This window comes from Melanostigma gelatinosum (genome assembly GCF_949748355.1).
Source record: "Melanostigma gelatinosum genome assembly, chromosome: 17".
NCBI classification, from domain to species: Eukaryota; Metazoa; Chordata; class Actinopteri; order Perciformes; family Zoarcidae; genus Melanostigma; species Melanostigma gelatinosum.
This window is the reverse complement of record NC_136650.1, coordinates 10,217,424-10,235,590: the sequence shown is the minus strand read 5'-3', so window position 1 is coordinate 10,235,590 and position 18,167 is coordinate 10,217,424. Positions and strand designations below refer to the sequence as shown.

At 45.4% G+C, this 18,167-nt stretch overlaps 2 protein-coding genes across 2 annotated transcripts in view; one reads left to right on the top strand and one right to left on the bottom strand.

Moving 5' to 3' along the window:
• LOC306791140 (cilia- and flagella-associated protein 20-like) overlaps nucleotides 1-8,095 on the top strand; it is a gene marked incomplete at both ends in the record, with an annotated part of 13,991 nt that extends 5,896 nt beyond the window's left edge. The window contains 5 exons of the mRNA XM_079287766.1: nucleotides 6,663-6,742; nucleotides 6,847-6,958; nucleotides 7,103-7,291; nucleotides 7,395-7,508; nucleotides 8,090-8,095. Of these exons, the coding sequence (XP_079143892.1) occupies nucleotides 6,663-6,742; nucleotides 6,847-6,958; nucleotides 7,103-7,291; nucleotides 7,395-7,508; nucleotides 8,090-8,095 (501 nt within the window). The remainder of the gene's footprint in view (nucleotides 1-6,662; nucleotides 6,743-6,846; nucleotides 6,959-7,102; nucleotides 7,292-7,394; nucleotides 7,509-8,089) is intronic.
• A 1,320-nt stretch (nucleotides 8,096-9,415) lies between these two features.
• On the bottom strand, nucleotides 9,416-16,558 carry LOC306791139 (diacylglycerol O-acyltransferase 1-like; the record flags this gene model as incomplete). The annotated part of the gene is made up of 16 exons (XM_079287765.1): nucleotides 9,416-10,537; nucleotides 10,621-10,683; nucleotides 10,896-10,983; nucleotides 11,171-11,236; nucleotides 11,524-11,636; nucleotides 11,852-11,896; nucleotides 12,044-12,085; nucleotides 12,235-12,273; nucleotides 12,389-12,492; nucleotides 12,586-12,660; nucleotides 13,263-13,391; nucleotides 13,733-13,838; nucleotides 14,768-14,820; nucleotides 15,219-15,402; nucleotides 15,654-15,866; nucleotides 16,538-16,558. The coding sequence occupies 16 exons, from the start codon at nucleotides 16,556-16,558 to the stop codon at nucleotides 10,391-10,393; spliced, it is 1,488 nt and encodes a 495-aa protein (XP_079143891.1). The 3' UTR covers nucleotides 9,416-10,390.
• Nucleotides 16,559-18,167: the final 1,609 nt, after the last annotated feature.

Sequence of the window (18,167 nt, the reverse complement as noted above, 5' to 3'; positions counted from 1 at the left end):
GTGTACGGGTGCTTCGAGTCATATGTAGCCTTACAGGAGGCCTTCTTTTCTAGACGACAACAAGATGGCGAGACCCTACAAGAGTTCTCCCTCGCCTTGATGAGCAGTATGGAGGCTGTAAAACAGCGCGCGCCTAGCGAGATGCTAAATGCTGAAGTGTTGTTGCGAGACCAATTTGTGGAGCACGTTCTAGATGGTGCACTCCGCCGTGGCCTAAAACAGTTTGTCCGTGGGAAGCCGACCGCAACTTTGCTTGACGTCAGGGGGGAGGCAATTAGGTGGGAACAGGAGGGTTTGCCAGGTAGCATGAGAGGCCGAAGTCACTCTGTTCCCTCTGTCCTTGGTAGGTACACAGTACGGCATTCATGGTGGTTCTCCGGGGATGGTTAACTCACCCCAGCTGCCAGAGATGCTTGAAATGTTGAAGAAGCAGCAACAACAGCTAGATCAACTTACTCAAAGCATTGCTCTGTTACAGAACTCCCAACCGCGTAATCGTGCACCTCGTCAGGGCCCCATCATATGCAGGCGCTGTCAACAGCCTGGTCACTTTGCCAGAGAGTGCGACGGGTTTCGCATCCCTCCCCACCCTCCATCCTCGCAGGCCCCGCCACCATCTGGTAGGCAGCCCTATTCAGCTCAGGCTTCGGAAAACTAGCACCCACCGGACTGCAGAGCCACAGTTCGGTTGGGCCCTCGGCTGGCTCCGGGTTTGTTTTGTGTGGTGCGGCGGACGCCTCAAAGTTGATGTCCTCGTGTCCACATGTTGATGTGGACATGGGTGGAATTAAGGTGCCTTGCTTGGTGGATACAGGATCCATGGTGTCTACTGTCACAGAGAGCTTCTTCCTCCAGCACTTCGAGCCGTGGGGTCAAGAACGACTCCAATCTTGTCACTGGCTGGAGCTTAGAGCCGCTAATGGGTTGCCCATTCCCTACATTGGCTACCTGGAGCTAGATGTGGGGCTGTGTGACAAATTGATGCCACGCTGTGGGGTGTTAGTCGTAAAGGACCCCCCGGGTGATTTGTCCCGTTCGGTGTCTGGTGTGTTGGGGATGAATGTGATTCGCAGGTGCTACAGAGAGCTCTTTGGCCAGTATGGCCAAGCTTTGTTTGACTTTCCCCCAGTATCTGGGGCACCAGAGTCTCTCGTGCAGGCGCTGCAAAAGTGCCATCGTGCCAGTGTGCAGGCCCCGTTGGGCGCTGCAGGAAAAGTGAAGATCCGGGGTAAGAAGGCTTGTCGTATCCCAGGTGGCATGATGCAGGTAGTGGCGGCTACATGTGCTGAGCAGTACTCTGGTGCCACTGTGTTGTTCGAGCCCTCTGACACTGGCTTACCTGCTGGATTGCTTGCATCACCTGCCCTGGTCGGTGTGATAGGGGGCACAGCCTACATACCGATTGTTAATGTAGGCTCCACTGATGTGTTGCTTTATCCCCGCACAATTGTGGGCACCTTGGATACTGTGAATGTTGTCAGTCTGCCCACAGGAGTTACAGAGAGGTCATCTAGTGTAGCCACAGTGGCATCTCAGTCTGTTGGTCCAACGGTGGATGAACAGCTGGAGGCCATTGACCTGTCTTCACTGTCCGCTGAAGAGAAGGATCAGGTGAGGTCCCTTCTTGGGAAGTACTCCTCAGTATTCTCTGCTTACGAGGGGGATTTGGGTTGTACCAACTTGATGGCGCATGATATTCCGCTCTTGGATGACATCCCTGTAAGACAACGCTACAGGCGTATCCCTCCATCAGAGTACGAGGTAGTAAAAGAGCACATCAATCAGCTACTGGAAACGCAGGTAATCAGGGAGAGTAGCAGTCCCTATGCTTCCCCCATCGTTCTGGTAAGGAAGAAGGATGGTAGTCTGCGCCTGTGCGTTGACTACCGCCAACTTAACAGCAAGACCAGAAAGGATGCGTTTCCTTTACCGCGTATCGAGGAATCCCTGGATTCACTGACAGGTGCTCGCTGGTTTTCCACCATGGATCTGGCCAGTGGGTACAACCAGGTCCCAATGGCTGAGAAAGACAGATCCAAGACAGCATTTTGCACCCCATTTGGTTTGTTTGAGTGGAACCGCATGCCCTTTGGGCTCTGCAACGCCCCCAGCACCTTCCAGAGGTTAATGCAGCGCCTATTCGGGGACCAACAGTGCCAGTCACTACTTCTCTACCTTGACGACATTGTGGTTTTCTCTTCCTCAGTAGAACAGCATCTGGAGAGACTGGAGGTGGTGCTGGGTCGGCTTCAGCAGGAGGGTCTTAAGGCGAAACTCTCCAAATGTGCATTTTTCCAGCAGGAAGTGCATTACTTGGGTCATGTCATCTCGGACAAGGGTGTCTCCACCGATCCGAGCAAGATCGAGGTGGTGGCTAACTGGCAGCCGCCTTCTACAGTAGCCGAGCTGCGGTCTTTTCTGGGGTTTGCCAGCTATTATCGTCGCTTTGTGGAGGGCTTTGCCAAGCTGGCAGCCCCTCTCCATAAGCTGGTAGCCGAGCTAGGAGGCACCAAGGCCAGAAGGAGGGCAGGGTCAGACGTTCTTGAGAAGTGGACAGAGGAGTGCCAGCGTAGCTTTGGTGCGTTAAAAGCCAAACTCACCACTGCACCTGTCCTGGCCTATGCTGACTTCTCCTTGCCCTTCATTCTGGAGGTGGACGCAAGTTTTGGTGGGCTAGGCGCGGTGCTCTCACAGGAGCACGGAGGTAAAGTTAGACCGATAGCATACGCCAGTCGAGGTCTGAGACCCACTGAGCGCAATATGTCGAACTATAGCTCGATGAAACTCGAGTTCTTGGCCCTTAAGTGGGCCATGACCGAGAAATTCAGGGAGTATTTGCTGGGCCAAAAGTGCCTTGTTTACACCGACAACAATCCATTGAGCCACTTGTCGTCTGCTAAACTGGGTGCGACCGAACAGCGGTGGGCGGCCCAACTTGCATCCTTTGACTTTGAGTTAAAGTACAGGTCAGGGAAAAGCAATCGGAACGCTGACGCCCTTTCCCGGCAGCATCCACCAGGTGAGCAGCACATGGAAGCCATGGTCCCTGGCACCTTGCTTCCGGAACCGTTACAGCGAGCATTGCAGTTGGGGAAGATTGAGGCAACCCAGGCTGCGGTCACGGTCTTGCCTAATCGCACACTGTCTGACATCTGTTCTCTCCAGCAGGCTGACCCAGTTATCCAGGCAGTCTCGTTGTTCTGGAGACAGAAGCAGCATCCTAACCATGAGGAGCGGAAACATTTATCTCAGCCCGCCTTGGTGCTGCTCCGACAATGGGACCGCCTGGTTGATCAGAACGGGGTCCTTTGTCGTCGGATCTTCCGCCCTGATGGTGCAGCAGCAACGTTCCAACTGCTGCTGCCGGCTGTCTTAAAGAACGAGGTTCTAACAGGGGTTCATCAGGAGCACGGTCATCAAGGTGTGGAGAGAACGTTGGAGCTCTTGCGAGCTCGCTGCTACTGGCCAGGTATGTCTTCTGAGGTGGCAGACTGGTGTCAGACCTGTGAAAGATGCCAAGTGGCCAAAGACACCCAGCCAGCTACTCGTAGCTACTTGGGGCATTTATTGGCTTCCCGTCCTAATGAGATTGTAGCCATTGACTATACTGTGTTGGAACCTGCCCATAATGGATTGGAAAATGTTCTGGTGATGACAGATGTTTTCAGTAAATATACACTGGCTATTCCCACCCGTGATCAACGTGCCTCTACAGTGGCACAGGTTTTGGTCGCAGAGTGGTTTTTCAAGTTTGGTGTTCCTGCCCGTATACACTCAGACCAGGGCCGCAACTTTGAAAGTTCCCTGATCCAGCAGCTGTGTGGTCTTTACGGCATTGGAAAATCTCGCACCACCGCCTACCATCCGGCCGGTAATGGGCAATGTGAGCGGTTCAATAGAACTCTCCACAACTTGCTGCGCACACTACCTGTCTCTCGAAAGAGAGATTGGAATTCTTGCCTGCCACAGGTCCTATACTGTTATAACACCACTCCCCATCAGGCCACTGGTGAATCCCCCTTCTTCCTCATGTTTGGTCAAGAACCCAGGCTGCCGGTCGATTTCCTGCTGGGCAGAGTTCAGGATCCGGTGGAGGGAAACGTCCACGAGTGGATCCAGGAGCACCGGACTCGGCTGCAGGTAGCCTTTGAGGGAGTTAGGGAGAGGTTGAGGTTGGCGGCCGAGCGTCGCAAAAGAAACTATGACCAGCATGTTCGAATTGCGCCTTTGAGGAAAGGTCAATTGGTATTATTGAGGGATTTTAGTGTGAGGGGACGTCATAAAATCCAGGATCTGTGGTGTCCTGTGGTGCATAGAGTCCTGAAGGCACCTAAGGATGGTGGCCCAGTTTACACCATTGCACCGGTGGATGACCACAGTAAGATCAAGCAAGTCCATCGGAACCGGCTAAAAGCCGTGGTTGGAGCTGACTCCCCAGGTCGTGGCTCCACCAGTAGCCCATGTTCCATGGACGTGCCACTCTCTGAGGACGAGTCCTCATCCGATGGTGATCTGTTGATGCTGCAGCAGCAGGAATGTCTTCGAGCAACCCCTATCTTGACATCTGCTAGACCAACTGCAGCGACACCAACCACCTTGGGGCTGCTACCCCCACCATTCGACCCGGTGTCCGCTGTGCCAGACCCCGTAGTGGCTCCCGCTATCGTGAGGACGAATAAACCATCTGCCTCCTGGGCTGGCCCACTATCCAGTCCACATGATGGTGGTGATGTGGCCGTATGTCGGACCATACGGTCAACTGCTGGTCAGCATTCTAATGTGCACCATCTTCCCAGATCAGTGGAGAGAATCACAGACAGGCCTGCAACTCCCCCTGGTCCGGTGTCTAATGCAATGCTTGCTGTGTTCAGGCCCTGGAGTTAGTTCAAACCAAGTTTAGTCTTGTCTGTTCCATCGTCGGGGCGGCGATGCAAGAAGGAGGGGTAGAATGTAGCAGAAGGGAGCATCGGTGTCCCTTTAATTACCGGGCCAATCGCAGTGGGCGGGCATTGCATAAATGCGCCAGGGATCCCCTCTGCTCCCTCCTGACGTCAAACGCGTGTCCCGCTTCCGGTTTGCTGGACATCCGCCGCTGTGCAGACTATCTCTGGGGCTCCCCTCGTCCTGCACAGGTGATTCACCTGCGGAGCTGTCGGTGAGTCACGATTGGGTCCTGATTTAAATATACTCGTGTTCTGTTAGTGACAGTGCTTTGCTTGTATAGCTTCCGGTAGCTACGCTACATGCCCTCCTCCCCCCCCTTCTGGAGCCGACGCACATTGCCTGATCGGTAAGGTGATTTTATTCTGTTAGTTTATATACTTTGTGTTAATTATCCTTTTATTCATTTTTTGCTATCCCGTATTACAGGGGACTTTTGGTTGGGTTCAAGCGGAACGCCGCCAGAGCTGCGGCTACAGCTAACCCTGCGTAAATTAAGGACGCTGCTGTTTTGTGTACCGGTGTTTTGTCTATGGCCTTGGTTCAACTAACTGCGTTGGCCTACGGGATTGGTGTACTTTGACCGGCGCTGTGTCGCCTACAGAGTCTGACGCTGCTGTTATCAGCACTGCGCCCCTGTCTTGTGCTGTTGTTAGCAGGACCATTGTATTGGAACCACGTCTCCTGCTCATCTGTATAATGAACCTGAGTGTCTTTGGGACCCTGATACAGATCAGGGGAAAGTGAATCTCTAGGTGCAACTCCTAGGGTGGCGTTGTTGTGCGCTCTAAAACAGTTCCTCCACCTATCGCCACACTATGGAAGCCCATTGGTTAATTTCAAAGATGCAGGCGTGGCACGTTTGTACGTGTATGACACCTGGGTGGAGGCCTTGAACGTCCGTTCACATTGGCCCCTCCCAGAAGGCGTTTTCTTCTGTCAGTGTGTGTGAGATGTTGAATGAGAGAGGACCAGGGAAAAGTGTGCTCTGCTGGGGCGTTGTCCCTGTATCTCACTGTCTATTGTTCCTTCCTTATCTATCTGAAGATGGCGGCCTGTTCCTTGTGGCGCAGTTAAATCAGTAGTCTTCCTCCTGCTTCTCCCTGGCCCTAGCGTGTACTGTGTGTATTGTATGAGTGGTTAATAGAGCTGCATAAGCTAATGGTTATCAAAACTGCAAATAAGATAGTGATTAATTAAAGCTATATATAAGCTAGTGGCTGATTAAGCTGTGTATAAGCTAGCTGCTAATTAAACTGTATATAAGCTAGCTGCTACTTAAAGCTGCATATAAGCTAATTTTATCAACAAGTGTGCTTTGGATGCAGTGTTGAAACACCGAGTGAGCTTCTGTTAGGGAACGTTTCATATGAAGCTTCCATTGAACATGTGATAGGTGGGGTTAATCTGCTTCAGCAAAAAAGTATAAACGCATGAATTCCCTGTTTAGTTATTACGATGATGATTTTCAATGATTTTACGGACTTGTGGTGCTGATGAAACATGGAAATGTTGGTCCAAGAGGCTTTTTTGTAGAGCACATTGAGCTTAACTCAATTTCAAATCAATACAGGCTTATGGTGTGAGCTGTTTTTCCAAAAAGACGACAAATAAAAACAAAAGGACACAAACTCAATGGGGTTCTGCCACAGCTCCTTTACCAGTGAGATACAGCTTTCTCCATGTAAGTTAAAGCTCATGATATTTCTGTGTGTTCACAGGTGAAGAATGGTCACATCAAGAGAATCACGGACAATGACATCGACTCCCCGGTGTTGGAGGTGGAGGGGGCAAACGTCAGGTGAGTTTACGTTTAACTGATTCTTCAGCTCGGCTCAACCTATTACAAGCACGCGTCACCCTCCTTCATCTCCCTTGTCTTTCTGTTTCATCTACTCCCTGCAGTACCACGTATATAACGTGTCCCGCAGACCCCAAGAAGACATTGGGCATCAAGCGTCCTTTTCTTGTTATGATAATCAAGAATATCGAGAAGTATTTCGCCTTTGAAGTCCAGGTAGGGTAGGCATTCCTGCAGATGCAGACGACTTCCATGTCTTGGTGTCAGAACAAACAAATCTGTGACGCATATGGGTTTGTTCCTTGAAGTCACCAGATTCATGCTTCCTTCCCATCTTTGAAAAAAACAAAAAACGTTTAGGTGTTAGATGATAAAAACGTTCGCCGGCGGTTTCGGGCAAGCACCTGCGCAAGCAGGACACGAGTGAATCCGTTCAGCTGCACCATGCCTATGAGTCCGGCCGATGGCTGGAACCAAATCCAGTTTAACCTGGCGGACTACACCAGGAGGGCCTACGGGACAAACTACATCAAGACGCTGCGTGTACAGGTTAGTGCACGGACACGGACGAGGAACCAGCCGTCTCCAGATGCACTTGTGTGACTGTAGCTCCTCATTTCTGATGCTAACTTCTGAATCGTTTTCCTCTCAGATCCACGCCAACTGTAGAATACGCAGAGTTTATTTCTCAGACCGACTGTACTCGGACGACGAGCTCCCTGATGAGTTTAAACTCTACCTGCCTGTCCAGAACCAGAAAGCTAAGGTGAAACGTCACACACACACACACACACACACACACACAGCATATAACCGCACAATTAATAGGGGAATGAATCTTTTGGTATCTCATGATTCAATTCAATTTCTATTCTTCGGGTCACGATTCAAAACGATTCCAGATTCAACATCAATCCTCAATTCAGTACGTTAGGGTGCTAATTTCAGGATCCACTGTGCGCTAATACTGTAAATGCGGTGTGGCAAATAATGGCTTTAAAGCAGAATACAATGTGTGTGAGATTATGAAATGCTTTCCTTTGAAAAGGTTATATCAACCTGCAAACACACAAATGCAAAATGTGACATTCATTCATGCTAAACTTACACTAATAAACACTTTTTATAAAGAAGTTTAGTATTTCTCAATTCTCATTGACTTCAAAAATATAATGATCAAGTTATACAACAAATGAACGTAAACACCTCGGTTGCTGTGTTGCTGCTACTGTGGAAATGTTACACTGTTATTGAAGTAATATATAGAATACACATCACAGTGATGCTACTTATGGATCTTTAGAAGTTTGTCTGACACTTGTTTGTGTGTGTGTTTGTTTCTTGCAGCAGTAGAGATGCTGGTCCTACTCTATTCCACCAGACCTGTCATGGAGTTCAGCTGTATTATTTTCTGTGTTTATTAGTGTGACTTTGTGATTTGTAAATTTTGAGTGCCGTCTTCTGTTGCTTTCTGCAAAATAAAGTTTTTTTATGGACTATTATCTGCCCTCAAAGTTTTCAATGCTAACTGTAATAGTTTAAAGATGATATCAGTTTTTTAGGAACAATAGTTTGTGCCACGCATTCTACAGCAGCCATGTTACATGCGCTAGAAAAGATCATAACCAGTAAATTTAGGATACGCCACTGTTAACCTCTAATAAAATGAAGGCTCAATAGACGGGTCCATTCGTCATATAAAACAATTCAACTTAAAGATGCATCGTCAGCATTACATACCATTCCAAGAGCAGACAGCGCAGTAGTAATGTGGAAACAGCAAGTGCTACAAAGAGACGAACTGGGAGATGCAACAAATCCTCAGAAGAACTCTGACGGTCTCATCTGAAGCTTCTCGTGTTAAACTCACTTTATTTTACTTTTTCAAGAAATCTCACAACATAAAGACAGAAATAAAAGTAAACTTAATTGAGGCAATATAACTCAGATTCATACAAATGAAAATAATGTTATTTGAGTTGTGTCACCATGGTTGTGTCTACCATTGAATGTGTCCAGTATGTTCTGATACCGACTGATTTTATATCTGAAAATATACTCAAAACATTTAGAATTCAATTTATTTTTACAGTAGGCACTTCAATTTCATTAAGGAATGCCAACACAGTATTCTTGATGAATGGTGTTACAGTATTAACCTGAAATGTGCTCAATGAGGAAAGAACAGAGTCATCATGATCAGTCAACTGTCACTCTGCATTTGGAAAGCAGTTCACAACATAGAAAAGTAAAATGACACAGTATCTCACTTTTATATGGTGATATCCTGTTTGGCAACTTTTAAATCAGGTCAAACCAAGAAATAGAGTCTTTAGAATTTAAATACTGTTTGAAGCTCTCATTACCTCTGCAAAGAAAAAACCATAACAGTAAGCCAAACTTATAGGTCAACAAGCAAGTCACAAAACATACAAATTATTTCAACAAAACATACCTTCCTTGCATGATTGACATTACTTTAAAAAAAATATTCTAATCTATTGCTTTAGTCAACAGCATGCAATTCTTTAATTAAAGTGCAAAAACATTCATTGGTACAAATCAGTAAATCAACTATTGCATTAAATAATTGATTTAAGACAAAACAAATTATAATTTGGCACAACATAAATAAAGACACTCACACCGACAAATAAAATGATACAAGTACAAAATAAACCATCTGACAAGTCAAATGCAACACAAGTGCCATAACAAATGACACGCGTGTAGCATGTACCATTACACTCGGGGCTTGCATTGATGTTGTTTGAGACAGAAGAGAGGCTGCCTGCAGGTCCACAACTTTACAAATAAAGGTCACAAAAACTTCACTTTTTTAGCATCTTTTCCTTCAGTTTCTTGTCTTTAATCGTTCTTGTTTTACAAGTCCTTGTGTTACACATTCCCGTGATACTCAACTACTGCACTGCATCAATCTGTGTATTTGGCTTCATCATTCCTCTGTTGCCCTTTTGGACACAAGAAAAGAAGTGGCTTCTCAACCACCGATATTGAAACGACATATTCACATCAGCTCCGTGGTGGCAGGACCCTCGTCCCTCCTGTGCTCGCTTGGCAGTGGTTCACAGATGTGCACACATTTTCCAAAACTCGAGGAGTGCTTGGTTACAAGAAGAGTTTCCACTTTTAAAGTTAAAGAAATTGCCACTAATCTTAGTTCGACCTCATGAATCATCAACCCGCACATTTACTTTTTTTTTAATTCAAATAGAAATCCAAGTGCTATTTCACTTTGGGCCCAGGATTATTTAAAGTTGAAAAGTCCAATGCTGGAGACAGATATTAAGAGCGGGGGGTGTCTGCGTATGCCGAGGTCAATACATGAGGCTGACCACAAAAGTATGTTTGCCCAACTAAAGTGGAATGCTGCTTCGAAGCAAACACTTCTCTTGTTGTTCGAATCATTTCCTGGCATACTGTGGTTCATTTCTCTTTGGTGCAAAATTCAAGAAGTCAAAAACTATTTTCCTGTTGCTGCTTTTCACCGACCGGTTCATAAACACAGGGCTTTTTATTAAAGTCACCTTAACTTGCTCGCCAGTCAGTCATTGAGTTGTCCAGCAGGCTGCGGTGCGTGTTTACAACATGACTTGTGTGTGCGTGTGACTGTGTGAATGCGCGGCACTATGTCGTGGTCCCATGATGAATGACATAGTAGTCATGGACGTACATCAACACGGCGACAGGCTGGCCAATGATGAGCGAGATCCACACCGCAGCATTGCCATAGTTTCCAGTCAGGAAACGACCCACGAACCAAGCCAGAGGAACCTGAAGGGATGAAAGGTCAGAGGTCAGAAAGTGTGTTTGCCTACAGCAGAGGAGAGAAAGATGGAGGGTTGAAAGCTCCTTACCTGAGCCATCATTCCCATAAAGGCCCACAGTCTAAACATCTTCAGAGGAATACTCACCAGGTACTGAGGAGAGAAATACAAATATCAGACACAGAACTTTTTTTTCTAAAAATCTTTTTATTTCGGCACATTTATGATTTAGCCGTCTACTTCCTGCAAGCCAGCACCTCACAACTGTCAGCTAACAACCGTCCACAACAGGCCGCTTCATGTACAGACATGAAGTAAAACCTGCACAGGATTTGAAGTTGAAGTAGCAGATATGTAGACTTTACCTCGTGGAAGAAGGCAGATATCAGGAAGACTGCAATTTGAGCCAGAAACTTGTTGACTCCCTTCCTCAACACTGGCTTATAGAAGTGTCTGTAACACACACACACACACACAACGATTAGGCACTCGACAAATCACACTGGTCTCTAGAATGTGGCGGAAAAAAACCCCAAATAAATGGCGGCCCACAACTTGATTTCTTTTGGATTTTATTTCACAAAGAGAACCTGAAGCCGACACGGTTTCAACGCCGAATGAGTAAAAGTTTGGTGCTCACCTCAGACACCACTTGTGAACCGGAATATTCCAGTTGGACCAGAAATATGTGACGGACTCAGAGTTCCTGAAATGAACAACAATTGCAGTTTGAGAATTGGACTTCCAAGATAATTGGTTGTTCTGAATGATGACGACATAGTTTAATGAATACGCTTTCATTCCTGTGACGTGTGACACATGATCCACTTCAATTTAGAGGAATCACAGCTGACGATACGTGAACTTGCTGCTTTACCCTCGTGATCAAATGGCTCAACATGTTGAAAATGTGACGGCGTTTCTTTACAGGTGTGCACACTGTATTTGTGTGCGCACGTAATCATGGGTGATGTTGACGTTCCTTCAACTCACCACCAGTCTTTGTAGAACTCTCTGTCTCCAAACTGCATCAGCTCTGCCACAAAGTTCATAGTAGAGTGGAAAAACCAATAGAAGAATATTAACCATATCAGATGGTTAGGGACCTGGGAGAGGAAGAGGAGGAGAAGAAGAGGGTCACGGGAGATGTTAGGAGAAGTGTCTCGATGGTTTAGGTCACACCATGGTTGCGATGTGGCTACCTCTCCTCTAATACACATGTGAGACAGTTAAGTGGTAAAAGTGGTGTTTTTTTCATTATAGGGTTATGACAGGATACAATTGTGTGTCCAGTGTAACTACAGAACCTCATGATACTCACAGCTAACTTTAGGAGGCGCTCCACCATCCTAGAAAAGTCCATTTCCTGTAAGAGACACAATGACAACTTTCTTATTGACAACGTCAAGACAAAGGGGCAACGATCACTGGCTTCTTGCATCCTGAGATCCCCTTATCGTCATACACAATGAAGTGCAGTCGTGTGTGTGTGTGTGTGTGTGTGTGTACACACCTGGAATGGTTTCATTGAGTTCTGTATGGTGGGAACCATCCACTGGAAGACACAAATGAAAATTGCTTTGATTTAATAGGCAAATATTTCCACGACTTTCTGTTGAACCTTGTGTTTCAATGTGTGTGTGTGTGTGTGTGTGTGTGTGTGCAGACAAGAGTATATTGTCTGTGTGTTAATGTTCAACATACCTGCTGTATCAATCCCACCAATAACTGCATGAAGAAGAGCTAAGAAAGAGCGAGTCAAAATGAAAACATGCATATTCCCATTTCATTTTCCAGCGTCTCAGTTGACACCAAGAGCATACAAGTTAAATGTGTGTTCGTTCGTGTTCCCTCTCACCATTTCAAAAAGTCTTCTCATCAGGAACCTTTTGCGTATTCGAGGTGACCGTGGGAAGTTCAGCTCGTAGCAGAGAGTTGGAGCACAGACAAAGTAGTACATGTCTAAAGACAACAAAAAGAAACAAAAGGTTCATTTAGGATTGTTCATCGTTATCGTTTTAAAAACTGTGCAGTCTACCGAGACATCGTGGTTACCTCTGTGGGTGAGGTTGCCCGGATAGGAGACAGGAGGATGAACTGCTGAACCATTCGATTGTGCCACGGACGGACCTGAAGCGCACACACGACAATGGAGATGGTAAGTAATTGGTACTTTAAGTCTCGCCAGCTCATTTCATCGACTACCATACCCAAGTGGTTCTACAACAACCCATCAAACTACATTATAAATACAACAGACAATCATGTTGGATGTTAAGGATGTCTCTGTGTGTGTAGTCCGTTTATCCCAGTGAGGAGATAAAGTAGCGTTTAGGATTAAAATAGCTTCAAAAACACACAACTTTAATCTCTGTCCGTGTGCATGACGGTGGTAGCCAAAAGCTGCAGTTCGTCTTGTCACCACTAAATGGCAGTAGCAGCACAGTACTAAACTAAAAGAACAGTACAATCCTGTAAAGTGTGCGCTGATATTTGTGTGTTTGAATCAAATTTCTTTAGCCAAGTTAGTTTGACTGTCAGTCTGATCTGTTGGCCGCTACACTGCTCTTAAGTGCCCTGCTCAAGAGCCCCTCTGCCCTCTGCACGTGTGCCTACTCACACTCGAGATAACGTTTCTTCAACAGTGTGTGTGTGTGTGTGTGTGTGTGTGTGTGTGTGTGTGTGTGTGTGTGTGTGTGTGTGTGTGTGTGTGTGTGTGTGGATATACTTACATGAGTACGATCGTGTTAGTCTCTTGGCTTTTGCTTGTCTGATTTCTCGACACCACCTGTTGGTGTCTTGGTAGGAGTACAGCTTGAGAAACAGCACCGTGTAGGTTGCCAACGAGAGCACGCCACCCACTGACACACACACACACACACACACACACACACACACACACACACACACACACACACACACACACACACACACACACACACACACACACACAGGGTCATTGACTAAGAGCAATAAATAAGATGAAAGGAGCACTCTGGTGTGTGGGTGTACATAGACAGGAAGGTAAAAACTGTTGTTGGCCAAATAGTTTTTTTCAATTATAACTTTTGACATCAGTGATGATTTAAATGCAATTTCTGATGCAAAAGACCAATGCATCTTTTGTGGTCGTATCAAAACACACACAAGCATTAATTCCTATTCTAAATGTTTGTCTCATGAACATGTATTTAGTATGTACCTGGGGTCACGGAGGTCACGGTGAGTACAGTGGCTGCAGGGAAGATCAACATGGATGTCAGGTTACAAATATGAAGAATCAGTCCCGTCATTTGGGAAATGGTACCCTGGGAATGATACAACGAAAACAGAAAAGAGTCACCGTAAAACATTTGATCCGACCGTTTATATGCTTTCATTATTTTTTCCTTTAACCAGAAAAACACAGATTTTTCACTGTGCAACACGAGATCTAACAGCCTTTTTACCCATTAAAATATTGCATCCGTCGAGCTGTTTTAGGTCAGTGCTTCCTAAACATAAACCTAAAAAACAACAACTAGCAAACCATCTAAAAATCGTGATAAGAGCGGATTTGTGAACAAATGAACGTCCTGACTATCTTTCCTGTCATTTCCACATCGTCTTATATTATCTTGAATCAGTAAACCAGCCATTTGAAGAGGCAGCTTTGTTGTATGCTGGTGTTGACAACATATACACGTGTAAAATAAAAAGGACTAAGGACGAAATGTTGCTCATTTATTTGGTTGACCCGAATAAAATATCCTGCGACCCACCTGTGGGTCCTGACCCAGTCTTTGGCCGTGATTGTTTTAGATCACATGTAATCTAATCTGAACCAGGAGTGGTGTTGTTATCGGAGTTAACAGCACGTAGAAAGAGGCGAGGTGCTGCGACGCTGACTTTACAGTCGGCTCCAGGACGTCTGAAGCCCCCTCTTTCGGGCAAACATCCTTGATGGGAGTTCCCTCAATGATAAATATTCAAAACAAACCTCAACTCTCTTTACAGTTCATCCAACTAGCTCAGCAATGCGTTTCCCCAAATCCCTGAACAAAGTTCTACTAATTCCAATGTCAGGTGTTTGGAATCCAAACAAAGGGGAAGTCGAAGGTTTCACGAATTTATCAGCAGCGCTAACAAAAGCAGACGGAATCGAACAATCGGGCAAAACTTTGCAGTGTCCCCAAAATAGTAAAAGGAAAATGTAGCTGCAGGTATGGAAATGTGGCAAATCATTGTCAACACTCACCACAGCCAGACGCCTCTCTGTGTACAAGGCTGCCAAGATGAACACATTGGACACTGAAACACAAGGAGAGAAACAACAGACTCAGCATCACATGCATGTGAACCACAGTGGGAGGTTGACTTTATGTTACACAGACAGAGGGACTAGTGGTAAATACTGATTTTGTCAAACATGATGGCAGGTTTCAGGCACTATATTAGTCCATTTTCTTTAAATAGCAGCATTCTCTTTGATTCAGACTGCTGATATGTTCATTCACGTTTGTATTGACTTGTTTTACTGCATTGATGAAGCCGGTTGTTGCCGGAAAAGCGACAATGTCAGGAGTAAGTAATGATTAACAGCTGTGCTGGAATATTCAGGGCAGGAACTCATGTGAACAATGCTTCTATATGCTATCACTGAGCATCTGGCTTCAACAGCAACACTTTGTGTTACAGCTTTGTGTTACAGCTCCCTCCACTGTGGTACAGAGCAATGCGAGAGGGCAACGACAGTGCCACCATCAGATCAGCCACAGCAAGGTTTATGGTGTAAACCACAGAGGCTGAGGAGTGGGTGGAGGCCCCACAGAACACATAGAGAGCCAGACTGTTGAGGACCACACCAACCACCAGCATCAGACCGTTACACACCTGCAGCATGGAGGAACGGAGTACTCTGAATACAACTGTGGATTTCATACAGAGTCCGGTGAAGCAAGGTGGCTATACTTAATAAATGAGTCGATTTTTCTCTCCTTAATGTACCTTTTTTTTTTTTAAATCTTGTTTCCTGCCATAAATCATGAAAAAAAAGGCTTTAAACTCCATTTTATTTTTCTTCACAGCGGTTGTGGGTTGGAAAGTGGACATGACTTCTCCTGCTAACCGGTATCCTTTCTTACCATGAGAGAAACCCACACAGCGTAGAAGTCTTGGTACAGCTGCATGTCCAGGTGGGCTGACCTACGCAGGTAAGGTGCCCCCCACCGCTGGTCCCAGGCGCTGCAGTTAGTTGGGTCAGGGGTCAAGAGGTGCGCAGTGGTGGAGGTGGAGCTGATGCTGGTAAGAAGGCTCTCCATTGGATGAAAAGGATGACGGAATGACGGGTTTGTGATCTGAGTGGCAGGAGAAGGAAGAAAAAGACAAGAAACAACACTTTCTGATTCATTCTGAGAGGAGGCGGCTGTGATTGAGAAACAAAGGGAAGGTTTGGGAAGAATAGTGATACATCATCTGCATGCAGGTCAATTTTGTGTTGTGTTTACTGAGTTGAATTCCTTTGATGTCAATATTAGCTTTTCTCAGTTGGCAGTTATACAAGTCGTTATAGCAATGACATGACTTTTGCATCGTTTGTGTCTGTTATGGTGAAAATATTAACTTGATTCATCTCCGAGGTTTGTTTATCGGCTAAAAGCATGTTAGGATTGTTTCCACACTTGTGCTGTTGCTGTCCACTTATAACCATCTCCCAGCAGTCATTTCAATTCATAAAAGGAACTCCCATAATGTTTGTGAGCGAAAGATGCCTCACACTTACACCCTGGAGTCAGTCGCATTGTATTATTAATAGACTTAAACAGCTTCAGTCTAACGTGATGAAATGTGCTCTCATTGGCTCAGAACAACTCAACATTTTTCAGCTCGGTGAGCAGACACACGCGTACTAAAAACTAAAAGAAGGAGTAATGACCCCTGGTGATGGAAAGTGGTCAACATCAGCAGGAGTTAATCCAGAGGGAGAGACTTCAGAAATCCCCGTCTTATAAACAATGTCCTCTCGTACCGTCGAGATGACTGAATCCATCTTCATACGCGCTCTAAAAGGATGTGACACTTTCAACAAAGCTAAGTAGTGACCTCGTGTGTTAAACACAGTGTACAATATTGATAGGAACCATGTCAGCGTGAGCTGCTATTTAATACACAGCTGACACAGGTTGTGTTGAGCACGAGATGTAAGTTTGTCTTCAACGAGCCACATAAATTTGATAAATTTGACGCTTCCTGTTTAAGAGAGGGGAGGCTTTAAAGTCCCCAACATGCAGATGCTGCTCTCTTTCAAGAGGTTTAAGGTGAATGTAACTGTACAACAAGCTAACAGCAGACCAATCGTTTTCAAGGAACTCTGGTTTGGCTTAGAGGACGTGAGGAGAGATAAAATGCTGGAAAATATAACTTTCATCTGAAGAGGAAAGCGACTGAAAAAAAGGCAGATATGCTGCAGTGCGTCGGTAAATTTGCTCTGTAACTACAATCGTTTCACAAAGACATCACAATTCCAAAACCTTTTTGGGGCTTCCAGACTTATTACATGGTCTTCATCTGCAGTTGGCGTGTGCTCATTTGTGATGAAGATGGATCCGTTGACATGTGACTTTAGAAAGATTGGTTTGATCGTTTTGTGAAACGACCCTTTACAAAGCCAAGAACCAACATCGATCCTCCTGCAGTGCGTGTTTTCTTGGCTCTCTATCCGTCGCTGCATAGATTTCCATCTAAAGTGAGTTCAGCTCGTATGTGAAGTGTTATGTAAGACAGAAATGGAGTGTGAAATTAACAAACACACAGTATAGATTCTAATTCACATTTTGCTGTCTCAGTCGGGTTGTGTTGGATATTTAATTAAAAAAATGAATCATTATGAGCAGCTTACGCACCATGTGATAAAATATGTTTAATTATACTGAACTGAGTACCACTTAAATTTCCAGGTCTTAATTTCAAATATAACATATATATTGTAATAATAAGATATTTCAACAAATCGTTATGTTACGTTGGATTGCAGGTGAACCAGGCGGAGTCTTGCCTACCGGGCCTAATTGTTGAAGTGTGTCTCCTGCTCTGATTCAAAGTTAGGTTTTTAAAACGAGTTTACTTTAAATGAGGAAAAGCATTTGAAGGGTTTGAATGAAACTTCAACAGTTTGACACCTGAGAGAAATGTTTCTCCCACTTTCAATCCAGACTTGCTAACTTCTTTCTTCATATAAAACAAGGTCGATAACCAAATGGATTTCCCTGTTTAAGGTACTATTTGACAGACACACAGAAATGTCTTTCCTTTCCTTATAAATACCAGAGATGGATGAGCTCCTACACGTCCTGCCAAAGAAGGGCTTTCCACTGTTCATCATCATACAGACAGCCGGATAAAACATGGCCGAGGGCCTAAAGGACAGAAAGATTCCGACACACTGCTATCTGGTTCCTGATTCAGCCATTTCTTCTACATGTCATGCTCACATCCAATAACATATTAGTGCAGATGATTGTTACCCAGCACTCAGCTTTTAAGAGCTACGATCATATACAATTCAACTATCTAGTCTCCAAATCTTGCTTGAACCTAAACCTTAAATCATGTAAATCCCAACAGTTTTAGACAGAACAATAACATTCACTTCATGTCAT